This window comes from Schistocerca cancellata, chromosome 1, assembly GCF_023864275.1.
Source record: "Schistocerca cancellata isolate TAMUIC-IGC-003103 chromosome 1, iqSchCanc2.1, whole genome shotgun sequence".
Taxonomy (NCBI): Eukaryota; Metazoa; Arthropoda; class Insecta; order Orthoptera; family Acrididae; genus Schistocerca; species Schistocerca cancellata.
In genome coordinates this window covers 922,136,530-922,152,292 of record NC_064626.1, presented here as the reverse complement: position 1 = coordinate 922,152,292, position 15,763 = coordinate 922,136,530, and the positions used below count along the sequence as shown (strand labels likewise).

Genomic DNA, 15,763 nt, shown 5'->3' with positions numbered 1-15,763 from the left:
GCTCCCCTGTGGCCAGACACTGGGACTCTGTGAGGTGGGGGTGACTGGAGAGGCTTGGCATGGGAGATATGTTTCTGTATAAGGTTTGGAGGATAATTATGGTCTGTGAAGACTTCAGTGAGACCCTAGATGTATATTGAGAGGGACTGCTCATCACTGCAGATGTGATGACCATGGGTGGCTAGGTTGTATGGAAGGGACTTCTTTCTATGGATGGTTGGTAGGTTTGATGTGGACAGAGGTACTGATGTAGCCATATTTGAGTTGGAGGTCAACATCGAGGAAGGTCACCCAATGTGGCGTCGAATGTAATAAGACCTGCACCAAGGTGGCTGGACCTGCCCTGCAAGGGGCCTCCCGGCCAATGACGCCAAATGCTCATTTCCATTTTACCAAGAAGTCCCTTCCATATAGCCTAGCCACCTGCGACCAACATATCTGTAGCGATAAGTAGCCCCTCTCAAAACATACCAAGGGTCTCACTGAGGCCTTCACAGATGGTAATTACCCTCCCTACTTTGTACAGAAACAGATCTCTTGTGCCTTATCCTCCAGTCACCCCTCATCCCCTCCCACAACCACCCCGAGCCCCATCGTCCAGCCACAGAGAAGCATCACCCTTGTGATTCAGTACCATCCAGGACTGGAGCAGCTGAATCACATTCTCTGCCAGGATTTTCACTACCTCTCACCATGGCCTGAAGTGAAGAATGCCCTACCCACTATCCTTCCCACCCCTCCCACAGTAGTATTCCACCACCCACCGAACCTACACAATATCTTCATCCATCACTACATAACTCCTGCTCCCAACCCCTTGTCTCATGACTCATATCTCTGTAATAGGCCTGGATGCGAGACCTGTCCCATACATCCTCCCATCATCAGCTACTCCAGCTATACCTATCCCATCAAAGGCAGGGCTACCTGTGAATCCAGTCATGTGATCTACAAGCTAAGCTACAATCAAAGTGCTGTGTTCATGTGGGCATGACAAACAACAAGCTGTCTGTCTGCATGAATGGCTACTGACAAAATGTGGCCAAGAAACAGCTGAACTATCTAGTTGCTGAGCACACTGCCCAACACAACATTCTTCATTTTGAAGTCTGTCTCCTTAGCTGAGTTGTAACATGCTTGCCTACCAAGTAGCGGGCCTGGGTTCGATTCCTGGCCAGGTTGGAGATTTTCTCTGCCCACTGACTGGGTGTTGTGTTGTCCTCATCATCACTGACACGCAAGTCCTCCAAATTGGCATCACCTGAAATAAGACTTGTACCCAGCTGCTGCACACCCTGAACAGGGCCTCCTGGTCAGCAGTGCCACATGATCATTTCATTTTAGTGACTGCTTCACAACCTGTGCCATCTGGGTCCTTCCTACTGACACCAGTGTTTCTGAATTATGCAAATGAAAACTCTCCTTGCAATATATCCTCCTGGCCTCAACCTTTGTTAGTCATTGTTCTTCACCAACCTATCCCCTTCCCTGTTCCAATACTAGGGATGCATAGCCCTCTAGTCCACTAATACACCCACAGTCTTTTTACTTCTCTGTTCCCCCCCCCCCTCCCCCCCCCCCACCTTTCCCTGACCTCTGTCTAGCTTCCCAACTGCACTTAGCTGCCCTACCTGCTCTCCAGCTCATCCCTGTATGCTCCCACAAGCAGCATTTGCGTGAGTGTGTGTATTTATGTTGTCTAATGCAGAAGAGGGCCTTTTGGCTGAAAGCTTACTTGTTTGACAGTCTTATTGTTGTACCTATCTGCAACTCAGTATCTCTGCTATATGGTGAGTAGCAGTCTATTATTTTTATAAAATTTTCAATATATTAGATGATAAATATCTCTGTATAAAAATCTCACAAGTGTGCAGTTTTATAGAGAGGAGGTGATTCTGCACAAACAAAATAATATGTATGAAATGAAAGCACAAAGGCGAAACAAAATATATCTGCCACAGTTGTGTGTAGCCAGTGATGAATAGCGTAACAGTTGATCATGGATTCTATCAGGAAATTATGAATAAAAATTAGGCCTATAAAGCTAGTGCAATTGATATGTAGCTATTATGGAATTCATGAATCTAAAGTCTATTCATAGTCTCTGCTTTCAGCATTCTTTAGTCAGTATTACTCCTTACTGTTGCAGCTATTCTCAGATCAGATGTGTCATTCCTGAATAGGTTTCAGGATAATTTCAGACTCCTCTCCATATAGAGATGCATTCAGTCTCATTACTGTTGATGAATTGCTGATGAAAACTGTTCATAAACATGGATCCTTTCAAGCTGAATGGTTTGGCAAGCTAGATGAGGTGTTAAATTTCACCCGTATGTTCACCAAATCACAATTCACACTTGAATGATCTTGAAGTATGAATCAGGGCTTTGTCGTCATGTAAGATTGTGGCCTTTTAAGAGCATGACAGTATACCATAGGTTGCGTCTGTTATGATACTGGGAATTCCTGGTTGGAATACAAATAATGAAAGGCAGTCTCACTACATAATTGAAGCATTGAACCATTTACATACACATAACCAAAACTAAAACTTATCTCCATCTGAACAGGCTTTAGAAGGTCAAATTGTACCAGCTGACGGCCACGTCATCCTCAGCTGATAGGCATCACTGGATACGGGTATGGAGGGGAATATGGTCAGCACACCACTCTCTCAGCTGTTTTTGCTTTGGGACTGGAACCACTGCTTCTGAATCAAGTAGCTCATCAATTGGCCTCATAAGGACTGAGTGCACTCCACGTGCCAACAGCGCTCGGCAGACGCAGACAGTCATCCTTCCAGGTGATAGCCAAGCCCTACAGCACTTAACTTTGGTGGTTTGGTGGGAACTGGTGTTACCACTGTGGCAAGGCTATTGGCAGCAGGCACATAAACAAGATTGATGTCATCTCTAAGCTTTTGGATAAAGTTCTTCTCTGGAGCTAATAGGCTGTTAGCCTCAAGGAAAAATATTGTCCAAAAGCTTATCAAGAATCTCAGTCATGTTTGTGTTCACGTCAGTTGCTCAGTTCCTACACAGTGTGCTGCTTTAATTCCTCCCATTATATGCTACCTTTGGTCAGCTGAAGGACACACATAATATTAGGCTATAATTAGTCCTTGCTAAGTATGTTACATTGTTGTGGTGATGTTTAATCTCTCTATAATTGTGTTTACCCTGATTTGGTTTTCTAGCTGTTTACAATCAATATTATGGTTACATATTTCAGTCTGTTCATCAAAACTAACAGTTGGATCTTCAATTTGTAGTTGCTGACGTGCTCCTGAGATTTAATTTTTCACATCTGATCTCTGACTGGTATCATAAATTTCTATGTTTGATTCATTCCATTGGCCCAATTGCATACATAGATTTCTACATCATATAGTTACTGAGTTTGTTCATCAGTCATTTTATCATTGTGAGAAAAGTGCTACTCAGTCTTTCATCTGCAGCAGTTAATTACTAAGCTCACAAATTTTTTATTTTTTTGTCAATAACTAATTAATTTTTGTGCTTGTTGTAAACAAAGCTTTTTGTTCACAATTCATAATTTTTGTACATTTGATCTTGTCTTTTAGTCAATCCATTGTGTGTATCATCTGGATTTAGGGCGAAAAAGCCAATTGTAGCTAATCTCAGTTATTGTTTATATTTATTGCTAAATCCAGGATATGTATTAATGTTATGCAGTTGTCCATTTGCACACATTCACAGATTATTTTGATCTCTTTTTGTAGATGTTACAGTTTCCTTGCAAGGCAACTGCTCAGAATTGACACTTAAAATACTTGTACTGCTTCCTGAGCACAAGTAAACTGAAGACTTAGGTTGTACATCAGCAGACTGCAGATTGATTATTCAAGAGCCTGGTTAATTGTTGTCCTATGAATGAATTTCACATGGACTACAACCAAAGTTGTTTATTATTTTTGCTTGCTGTTTGTTTAACGTTTTATGACTTCTTTCCAGCTGACCCTAGTACAACCAAAACTACTTCAGTTCATTGATTGCTGTACTGAATAAATGTTTTGTGAGAAAAATGCAACAGATAATTACACAGATATTGCTGCATTAATCTGTATCTCTTTAAAGTGATGTTTATCTGCAATGGGCAGGCAACCACTCACCTTCAGTTGACTCATACATCATGAATAGGCCCAAGTAACACACCACAGTAGCTTGTTAATTAACTTTTGTGCCCTTGTGTTTTTCTGGCAGAAATTACACACATTCACACACATAAATACCCAAATGAACACTACCTTGGCCATGGAATGGAATATTCATAAGCTGAATAATAATGTATAAAGAATTATGTATGCCACGTGATAAATAAATGAAATTAGAAGATTCTGTGGCACGCCCTTTTCTGAATGGAGAAAGAGCAGCTGCAGTGAAGTTTATTCCATTCCAGTCATTTGCAGGTATAGCATGCCTCACTGTAGCACACAATTGCATCGAAGTAGAACAATGTAGAGCATTATGAATGAGTGTTACTCCAGTCTTAATGAATGATGCCTGTGACACTATGGATGCAGATTTCGGGTTTTAGAACTTGGTGCCTTAATAGAGGAGGAATGGACAGAAATGTTTCATTTTATACTGCCAACTTTGTGCAATGTGTTGATGTGGTGAAACATTTTTTTCCGAAGAGAGGCATTGCACATATGAAGCATAATGAGATGAAATGCATTCCTGTCGTTTCTTTTAAAGTTAATTGCTGATAACAGATGTCTCATTGTGTCATTATCACTTACCTCATGAAGTAAGAACTGTTTAATTTCATGTCACAGATGAATAATGATTACTGCCAATGAGCACCAAGCTGTGCTTAATTATTGGGTTTGGCCGACTAATTATTGCTATTTGAAATCTTCACCATCAAAATAATGAACTGAATATGATCTATGCTATAAAAAATATAAATCTTGTTAACAATATACAGTATTTCCAAAGTCAAATAAATAACATTAATTGAATGTATGTGCGATGCAGCTATATTTGCTTTTGTTTGATGCAGTGCTCAAGTCTTAAGTGTAGCCTCTTCTGGAAGATTTACTTACTGCAGGTGATGGTTCCTCAGTCATATGAGCCCAATAATACATCCAATAGTGTTAATTTATTGTATATGTATGTTGCATTGTTACTATACACTGATCAGCCAGAACATTATGATTACTGACCTGCTATCCGTGGACAAATATCCAGGTGATGGCAGCGTGACCTGGTGAGGAATGACTGCTAGTCAGACGCATACAGTGCATGTAGTCTCAGTGAGTATACTGTCTGTGTATAGAATGGGGAAGGCATGCGATCTATCTGAGTTTGACCAGGGGCAGATCGTGATGGCCCAGAGGCTTAGCATGAGCATTTTAGAAACTGCAAAACTTCTCAGATTTTCGAGGAGTGCTGTGGTGAGTGTGGAAAAACCAAGATGAAACCAAGTCCAGACATCTTGGGGTTGAGTGGCCACCCCTCACTACATACGTCAGATGTCGTAGGCTGAGCAGACTATTAAAATAGGACAGGAGGTGAACTGTGGTGGAACTAAATCAGACTTTGATGCTGGACATAGTACAAGTGTGTCTGAACACACAGTGCATCGAACACTCCAAATGATGGGTCTCGACAGCACTTGCCAATGTTAACGTCATGACATGGGCACTATGACTGAATGAGCACATGAACATTGGCACTGGACGTTGGTGCAGTGGCAGAGCATTGCATGATCTGATGAATCCTGATACCTTTTTCATCATGTCAATGAGAGGGTGTGAATCAATCATCTTCCAGGGGAATAGCTCCTTGGCACCTCTACTGTGTATGGAGACAAGCTGGTGGCAGCTCCATTATGCTCAGGAGAATATTCATATTGGCATCCATCGATTTTGCAAGGCACCATGACAGCCAAGGAATATTTTACACTGGTTGCGGACCACATACACCCCTTCATGATGATCATGTTTCCCGATGGACGTAGTATTTTTCAACAATATAATGCGCCACATCACAGGGCCAGGAATGTGATGGAGTGGTTCGAGGAACACAGTGGTGAGTTCCAGTTGACATGCTAACTCCCCCCCCCCCTCCACCCCCCCATGGGGGGTACGAACCTGATCGGACACATCTGGTATGTGATTGAACGTGGTGTCAGAGCTCATTGCCACCTTCCATGGATTTTATGGGAATCTGGTGACCTGTGTGTGCAAGTGTGGTGCCAACTCCCTCCAGCGACCTACCAAGGCCTCATTGCTTCCATGGGATGAAGTGTCACCACTGGTTTCCATGCCAAAGGTGTATGGACTGGCTATTAGGTAGATGGTCATAATGTTCTGGCTGATCAACTTGTAGTGGTCTAGCAGTAAAGCATGTGGCTAGAAACCAAGAGGTCATGGGATTGAGTCCGGCCAGAACACAGAAGTTTGCAGCCTTTAATTTAGTCTTCACCTCTCAATGACGTGAGTAGTCACCAGGAATGGCACATTGTTTGAATTTCACATTAAACTGTAACTCCCCAGTTGGACAACTGAGGGAGGTTAGGGACATGCAAGTTGCTGAAGTAGCGTCCATTTGAAGGCTTGTGCCTGGCCATGAGCCACACAAAATTATTGTTATTACTGTAGTAACAACATTGCTCCTTCATTTTAAGACCACTTTGGTTACGCTTATCATTTAAAGAAACTCAAGACAAAGAATTTTTCAACACAAGCAACCAGTCTCTGGCTTGTGTATGATGAATGTTGTGTAGGAGCACTTAATATGTAAATGGGCACAACTCAATAGCATCTTTAACTATTGATGCATGGTTGGCAAATGGAAAACGGAGGTGAGATTAGGAGTAGAAAGGAGTGAGGCAGCAAAGAGGGAGGAAGACATGTTAGGCAAGGGAGTGGTATATGTTTTTGGAGGCAGGAGATGGAGAGACAAATGTAGCGTTGCTGAGATGATATTAATAATGGTACCAGTTAAAAATTGAAAGGAATGGAGTGTAAGAGAGAAATATAACAAACAAGAGAAGAGTAGGAGTACTGTAGAGCCATGACCACAGGATAGGCATCATGTTCTCTTCACTGATGAGTGTCGCATTTGCCTTCAACCAGACAATCATCGGAGACATGTTTGGAGGCAACCTGATCAGGCTCAACGCCTTAGACACACTGTCGAGCAAGTGCAGTAAGGTAGAGGTTCCCTGCTGTTTTGGGGTGGCATTATGTGGGGCTGACGTATGCTGCTGTTGGTCATTGAAGGTGCTGTAATGGCTGTACGATACGTGCATGTCATCCTCTGACCGATAGTGCAACCATATCGGCAGCATATTGCTAGGCATTCATCTTCGTGGATGACAATTCACACTCCCATCATGCACATCTTGTGAATGTCTTCCTTCAGGATAATGAGATTGCTTGACTGAAGTGGCCAGCGTGTTCTCCATACATGAACCGTATCGAACATGCCTGGGATAGATTGAAAACAAGGGCTGTTTCTGGACGACATGACCCACCAACCACTGTGAGGGACTATGTTGAATCGCCATTGAGGAGTGGGACAATCTGGACCAACAGTGCCTTGATGAACTTGTGGATAGTATGCCATGATGAATAAAGGCATGCATCAATGCAAGAGGACATGCTATTGGTTATTAGAGATACTGGTGTGTACAGCAATCTGGACCACCTCTTCTGAAGGTCTCACTGTATGGCGCTACAATATGCAATGCATGGTTTTCATGAGCAATAAAAAGGGTGGAAATGATGTTTATGTTGATTTCTATTCCAGTTTTCTGTACAGGATCCGGAACTCTCGGAACTGAGGTGATGTACAACTTTTATTGATGTGTGTATGTGCGCCACAGGTGAGGCTGTTATACAGAGCACATTAGATGACATGAGAGAAGAAAAAATGGCACAATTCCAGACAAGTATGACAGGAACAGCTATGTTTCCATTACTGTGTAGCTTTTCTCTGTTTTTGAGGATTACAGTCTCTTTAATGTTGGAGTATTGCAGATATATTACTGATTATTTTCTATGAGAATGGCCATAATCATAGCATGTATCTCCGATTTTGTGACTGTATAATTCAGGCAAGAAAGAACAATTTAGCCATCAGATGCGGGTCTGATATTTTGCTAAGCTTCTCAGGAAATACAGGATTGGGAAAGGAGGGGGGGTGGAAGGCCAAGTGCTGATGTGAAAAGTAAATCCAATTGAAACATTTTATTCTTCTTAGAACTGATTCATAGGAATAGGTACACTAAAATGAAAGTTGAGACATCATTTCTGAAAATTCAGGTTCTAAATAATGTAGCCTGGATATAGGCAGTCTTCACATACTACTAAGCAATATGCATTATGAAATTAAATGGATTGCTTTCATCCAGTAGCAACATTTTGTGGCCAGCATCTCCATCTCCATTACAAATGCCCCCAGTTGCCTTTTGCAGCCTGTGGCTAACATGTCCTCCTTTCTCAAGTCATCCACCACAAACATACATTTCTTTGAGCAAATTCTGTGTGTCTCTGTAGTGTCTCATCAGTCATTCACATTTATCTGGATATGAGTGAGTGCCATTCCAGAGCCTGAAAGAGAGCTGTTGAAATGCCGCTGTGTTGGAATCACGTACACCAGTATATGTTACTTTGTATTAGGACTCAAAAAATATTAGTAACATGTAGCTACTTGTCATCCAGAATTAATTTGAGTGTACAAATTTATGCAAAAGACATTGTACAGAATCATATACTGGCTATACTACTTTAACTGAATAACTGGGAACAAATTCTTGTGTAAGACAGGTGTCAGCCACAAGTGACTCTAGTTCTCTTGGTATGTTTCAGTACCTTCTTAGTTCCTTACTTACCAAACTTTCTGAAATCCTACATTTTATCTTCTTCACAATTTTGTGAAAAATTGTAATTTGCATCAGACGGTAACAAATATAAGATTAGAATCTATTCAGTTCTGTTCTCAGACATATGAACACATTGTTGGTCTACAAGGAAAAGTTGCTTTGGCCAGGTACAACAATATACAGTTCTTTGTTTTATCTGTATTTTTTCTCCTTCTTCTTATATGCCACCTCCTCTTCCTCCACAACTGCTACTGTTTCTTGCTCCTTATCCTCATTATTGTTAATGATCATCACAGCCATATATGTAATGGTAATGATTATTTAGAATGAACCAGTAAATACCTCACATTATGTACTGTCACAATGAGAAATTTGTAGTTTAAAATGAAGTGGCTTCCTATTGCAATATGAATTTCTAGCACTACATATTTTACTTTACAACATTAAGAATGTTCCATTTATTTGTTTATTTTTATTTTTGCTTTTAGCATATTACAGTGGCACATTATTCCTTAAGGAAAAAATACCTGTCAACAGGACAGTAAGTGTGGATTCTGAGTCTGTATTGCCTACAACCAGGAACAAAACAAAGACACAGGCACCACATTCCACTACTACTATAAATGTTGAAGGATGTTCTAAAATTAAGTCTGGAGGCATTATACCACACCCTAATAATTGCAAGAAATTTTTGAATTGTTGGAATGGTAGAGCATTTGTTCAGGACTGTCCTCCAGGAACGCTGTTTGATTCAGAGAAGAATCAGTGTGACTTCGCATACTTGGTAAAGTGCCAACAGCCAGGTATGTTTAAAATGTTAAGGGAAAAAAAGTTGAAGTTGGAACTGTAATTTATCATAGAATATAACCTAGGATTCTTAGAGAAGTACTGGATTATATTCAAGCTTGTACTATTTTTTATTAGGTACAGGCATGTGTATTTGATAATTTCCTTTTTTCTCCCAAACTGATACTAACAGAATAATTAGTGCTGTGGATAACAGACAGTAATTTTGTTTTAATTTTTGCTTGTATTTCATTTGTCACATCCAGAGTATTGTTTATTTACCATTATGCTGTTACATACTAGTGCATGTAAATAATTTAGGAGTAAAGAGACCACTCACAGAAAAACAGAAGTGTTGAGTTGTCGACAAGTATGGGCTAGGCTGCAACATACATCCTTCTGAATCTGTTTAGTGTATTCATCTCTTGGTCTCCCTCTACGATTTTTACCCTCTGCGCTGCCCTCCAATACTAAATTGGCGATCCCTTGATGCCTCAGAATATGTCCTACCAACCGATCCCTTCTTCTAGTCAAGTTGTGCCACAAATTTCTCTTCTCTCCAATTCTATTCAATACCTCCTCATTAGTTATGTGATCTACCCACCTAATCTTCAGCATCCTTCTGTAGTACCACATTTCAAAAGCTTCTATTCTCTTTTTCTCTAAACTATTTATTGTCCACATTTCACTTTCATACAAATACCTTCAGAAAAGACTTACTGACGCCTAAATCTATACTTGATGTTAACAAATTTCTCTTCTTCAGAAACGCCTTCCTTGCCATTGCCAGTCTACATCTTATATCCTCTCTACTTCGACCATCATCAGTTATTTAGCTCCCCAAATAGCAAAACTCATTTACTACTTTAAGTATCTCATTTCCTAATGTAATACCCTCAGCATGACCCAATTTAATTAGACTACATTCCATTATCCTCGTTTTGCTTTTGTTGATGGTCATCTTATATCCTCCTTTCACAACACTGTCCATTCCATTCAGCTACTCTTCCAGATCCTTTGTTGTCTCTGACAGACTTACAATGTCATCGGTGAACCTCAAAGCTTTTATTTCTTCTCTATGGATTTTAATTCCTACTCCGAATTTTTCTTTTGTTTCCTTTATTGCTTGCTGAATATACAGATTGAATAACATCGGGGATAGGCTACAACCCTGTCTCACTCCCTTCCCAACCACTGCTTCCCTTTCATGCCCCTTGACTCTTACAACTGCCATCTGGTTTCTGTACAAATTGTAAATAGCCTTTTGCCCCCTGTATTTTACCCCTGCCACCTTCAGAAGTTGAAAGAGAGTATTCCAGTCAACATTGTCAAAGGCTTTCTCTAAGTCTACAAATGCTAGAAACGTGGGTTTGCCTTGCCTTAATCTATTTTCTAAGATAAGTTGTAGGGTCAGATTTGCCTCAGGTGTCCCAACATTTCTATGGAATCCAAACTGATCTTCCCTGAGGTCAGCTTCTACCAGTTTTTCCTTTTGTCTGTAAAGAATTCATGTTAGTATTTTGCAGCCGTGGCTTATTAAACTAATAGTTCAGTAATTTTCACATCTGTCAATCCCTGCTTTCTTTGGGATTGAAATTATTATATTCTTCTTGAAGTCTGAGGGTATTTTGCCTGTCTCATACATCTTGCTCACAGAGTTTTGTCAGGGCTGGCTCTCCTAAGGCTATCAGTATTTCTAATGGAATGTTGTCTACTCCCAGGGCCTTGTTTCGACTTAGGTCTTTCAGTGCTCTGTCAAACTCTTCACACAATATCATATTTCCCATTTCATCTTCATCTACGTCCTCTTCCATTTCCATAATATTGTCCTCAAGAACATCACCCTTGTATAGACCCTCTATATACTCCTTCCACGTTTATGCTTTCCCTTCTTTGCTTAGAACTGGGTTTCCATTTGAGCTTTTGATATTTATGCTAGTGGTTCTCTTTTCTCCAAGGATGTCTTTATTTTTCCTATAGGCAGTATCTATCTTACCCTCTATGCATGCCTGCTTCGCCATTTTGCATTCCCTGTCAATCTCATTTTGAGACGTTTGTATTCCCTTTTGCCCGCTTCATTTACTGCATTTTCGTATTTTCTGCTTTCATCAATTAAATGCAGTATCTCTTCTGTTACCCAAGGATTTCTATTAGCCCTCGTCTTTTTACCTACTTCATCCTCTGCTGCCTTCACTATTTCATCTCTCAAAGCTACCCATTCTTCTTTTACTGTATTTCTTTTCACCATTCTTGTCAATCATTCCCTAATGCTCTCCCTGAAACTCTCTACCACCTCTGGTTCTGCAGTTTATCCAGGTCCCATCTCCTTAAATTCCCACCTTTTTTCAGTTTCTTTAGTTTTAATATACAGTTTGTAACCAATAGATTGTGGTCAGAGTCCACATCTGCCCCTGGAAATGTCTTACAATTTAAAACATGGTTCGTAAATCTCTGTCTTACCATTATATAACCTATCTGAAACCTGTCAGTATCTCCAGGCTTCTTCCATGTATACAACCTTCTTTTATGTTTCTTGAACCAAGTGTTAGCTATGACTAAGTTATGCTCTGCACAAAATTCTACCAGGCTTCTTCCTCTTTCATTCCTTACCCCCATTCCATATTCACCTAATATATTTCCTTCTCATCGTTTTCCTACTATCGAATTCCAGTCACCCATGACTATTAAATTTTCATCTCCCTTCATTATCTGAATAATTTCTTTTATCTCATCATACATTTCATCAATCTCTTCATCATCTGCAGAGCTAGTTGGCATATAAACTTGTACTGCTGTGGTAGGCGTGGGCTTCGCATCTATCTTGGCCACAATAATGCGTTCACTATGCTGTTTGTAGTAGCTTACCCGCATCCTTATTTTTTATTCATTATTAAACCTACTCCTGCATTACCCTATTTGATTTTGTATTTATAACCCTGTATTCACCTGACCATAAGTCTTGTTCCTCATGCCACCGAACCTTACTAATTCCCACTATATCTAACTTTAACCTACCTATTTCCCTTTTTAAATTTTCTGACCTACCTGCCCGATTAAGGGATCTGACATTCCACGCTCCGACCCGTAGAATGTCAGTTTTCTTTCTCCTGATAACGTCCTCCTGAGTAGTCCCCTCCCGGATATCCTAATGGGGGACTATTTTACCTCCGGAACATTTTACCCAAGAGGATGCCATCATCTTTTAACCATACAGTAAAGCTGCATGCCCTCGGGAAAAATTATGGCTATAGTTTCCCCTTGCTTCCAGCCCTTCGCAGTACCAGCACACCAAGGCTGTTTTGCTTAGTGTTACAAGGCCAGATCAGTCAGTCATCCAGAATGTTGCCCCTGCAACTACTGAAAAGGCTGCTGTCCCTCTTCAGGAACCATACGCTTGTCTGGCCTCTCAACAGATAACCCTCCATTGTGGTTGCACCTAAGGTACGGCTGTCTGTAGCGTTGAGGAACATAAGCCTCCACACCAATGGCAAGGTCCATGGTTCATGAGGGGATGAAGGTCCTATACATCCGAAAACATTGTTTAATTGTATTTTGATATTGCATTGCAGAGACCTTTGTCCTTACATGATACAGTTTTTTAATTAGCCAAAAGAGTAAGTCCCCCATGAAACATGTTACCCTGTGTGAGCTTTAGTTGCTATAGATCCTCAGTGCATAGCAGCAAAATATGAAGTGACGGATGTATCTGGTTTCTATACTCAAAATATGGATTTCTACTGGGAGCATACAGTTTCAGAACTTTTCTTTGGTATCTCTGGAATCTGCGAGCAATCAGCAGTGTTGTGTTGTTTTTAAGAACATGTTGTGGGTAATAAATATACATTTTATGTAGTACCAAATTATGTTAGGATCAAAGAGTTTGTTGCAAGTTGTTGCGATCGACTTTGCTTCAGTAATCAATAATCGATCACTTAAATTATATCTCAGTAACTCCCAGATTTTATACAAGGTGATAAACTTAAGTGTAAAATTCTGTTACTTGGCAGATATAATTTCTTTTAACCAATTATATATTCATTTGAGCAAGTAGCATGTGTCTCCCTAGCAAGCACTGGCATAAACATATTATTGTTAAAACAATAATTATTATGTGTACATTGATATTTTGCATTGTGTTAAGTATTACAACACACCAGTGATATGAATCACTTGTGTCTTTGTCTAATAGAGATTAGTTTGACAATTTTTAAAGAGGTTGCATGATAAATGGAAAAGCCATGCGGCTAGGGACTCCCGTCGGGTAGACCATTCGCTTGGCGCAAGTCTTTCGAGTTGATGCCACTTCGGCGACTTGCGTGTCAATGGGGATGAAATGATGATGATAAGGACAACACAACACCAAGTCCCTGAGTCAAGAAAATCTCCGACCCAGCCGGGAATCAAACCTGGGCCGTTAGGTATGACATTCCGTTGCGCTATCAGGGGCGGACTGCATGATCAGAAAGCACGATTCATTCACAAATTTAAAAAAAATACACTGTATAATAAAACTATTTACCAACAAATAATTTGAACATGTTTGAATATGATATGCATATCATAATAACATTTATGAAAAATCCAAGAATATTTATCACTTGTGTTCTTGTTCAGTAGATATTTGTGTAACATTTTCTAAATTGGTATCACAGGATGTATACGATCCGGGACAACTGGGAGATCTGGGAAAACCGGTGAATTTTTTCAACCAGGAGAAAACCGGGAAAAACCCGAAAATTTTATAGAATTTTGGGAATTTTTCATTATTTTAGTTTTCAGTTAAATTTTTGTAACTTTGACTGGTAAGAATTGGTACTCTAACAAAGGATATTACTGTAACCCACTACTGCAGAATAATACTGCAACAATAAAATGTAAATGAGAAAAAAAATGAAAATTAAACATAAATTGCAAAGGATATTTGCCATATACAACAACAAAACACAGTGCTCATACAAGCATTTACCAACAGCAAAATGTGTCAAAAGCTTTAGGAAGACTATGCAATGCCTCATAACAACAAATTGCCTCTGATGAGCGTGACATCACAACTGTTTACATTAAGATTCATTTCAGCAGTTATGAGCGGGCTCATGCGCATGCGCAGTTGAGTGGCGTATGAGTAGTACCTTCTCCTGTTTCTGGCTACAGAAATATGGCTGTTGGCTGTGTAAGCAGTCGCAGCAAGCAGCTAGATGCAACAGGGAAAAATTTTACTGCCGCGCCCAAGCTGCCAGATTCATGCATGCGCAGCAGGCCTGGATCTATGAGAGAGGGGGAGGGGGGGGGGGGGGGAGGGCACCAAATTCATATTCTTAGAGGAGGAAAAAACCTTGTTTCACAAAGCGCCTAGCATGCAGCACACATTGGTCTATCAATTACTCATATAATTTTGATGCACAAACCTGTTGGTTTTTGAACACACTCTGTAAGTTAATTTCTGAATGAATCATAAGCCACGCAGGGTAGCCGTGCAGTCTGAGGAGATTTGTCACGGTTCGCACAGGTCCCCCCCTCGGAGGTTTGAATCCTCCCTCGGGCATTGGTGTATGTATTGTCCTTAGTGTAAGTTAGTTTGAGTTAGATTAAGTAGTGTGTAGTGTTACAACTTTTGTACCACTTGTTAGCAGCAGATACAGTGGCTGCACCAAAGACTAAGACGGCATGGAGTTTTACAATTATTTATTGAACTTTCTTTACAATTTCTCCTTCATTGTCACTGGCCAGCACTGCATGGTTTTTGGGGGAAGAGACCAAACAGCGAGGTCATCGGTCTCATCGGATTAGGGAAGGACAGGGAAGGAAGTTGGCCGTGCCCTTTCAGAGGAACCATCCCAGCATTTTCCTGGAGCACCCAGCACTGCAGATCCCTTCGCCAGGCTACTGCTGTAGATTCTCCTACAATGCGTGCAATGCACGCCACTGATCGCACTTGGAGCCTCAGGCCACCAGTGCTCCGCTGAAGCCAGGATGCCCTGTGGTTGAGATGAACTCGTCGCCGTGTCGTCAGCTGCTGATGCCTGCTGCACCGGCGGCTGGGAAGCTGTCAATTGTGATGTCTGCGAGGTCCTGCCATGGACGGACGACACGCCATGGGCCGGGTTGCCATGAAGTCCGGTCG

The 15,763-nt window shown here is 40.8% G+C and overlaps 1 protein-coding gene across 2 annotated transcripts in view; it reads left to right on the top strand.

The window, feature by feature from the left end:
• LOC126191321 (serine protease svh-1-like) overlaps nucleotides 1-15,763 on the top strand; it is a 457,777-nt gene that overhangs the window by 102,151 nt on the left and 339,863 nt on the right. For both annotated transcript variants that reach the window (XM_049932162.1, XM_049932154.1), the window contains exon 3: nucleotides 9,345-9,659. In XM_049932162.1, coding sequence (XP_049788119.1) covers nucleotides 9,345-9,659 — 315 coding nt within the window. The remainder of the gene's footprint in view (nucleotides 1-9,344; nucleotides 9,660-15,763) is intronic.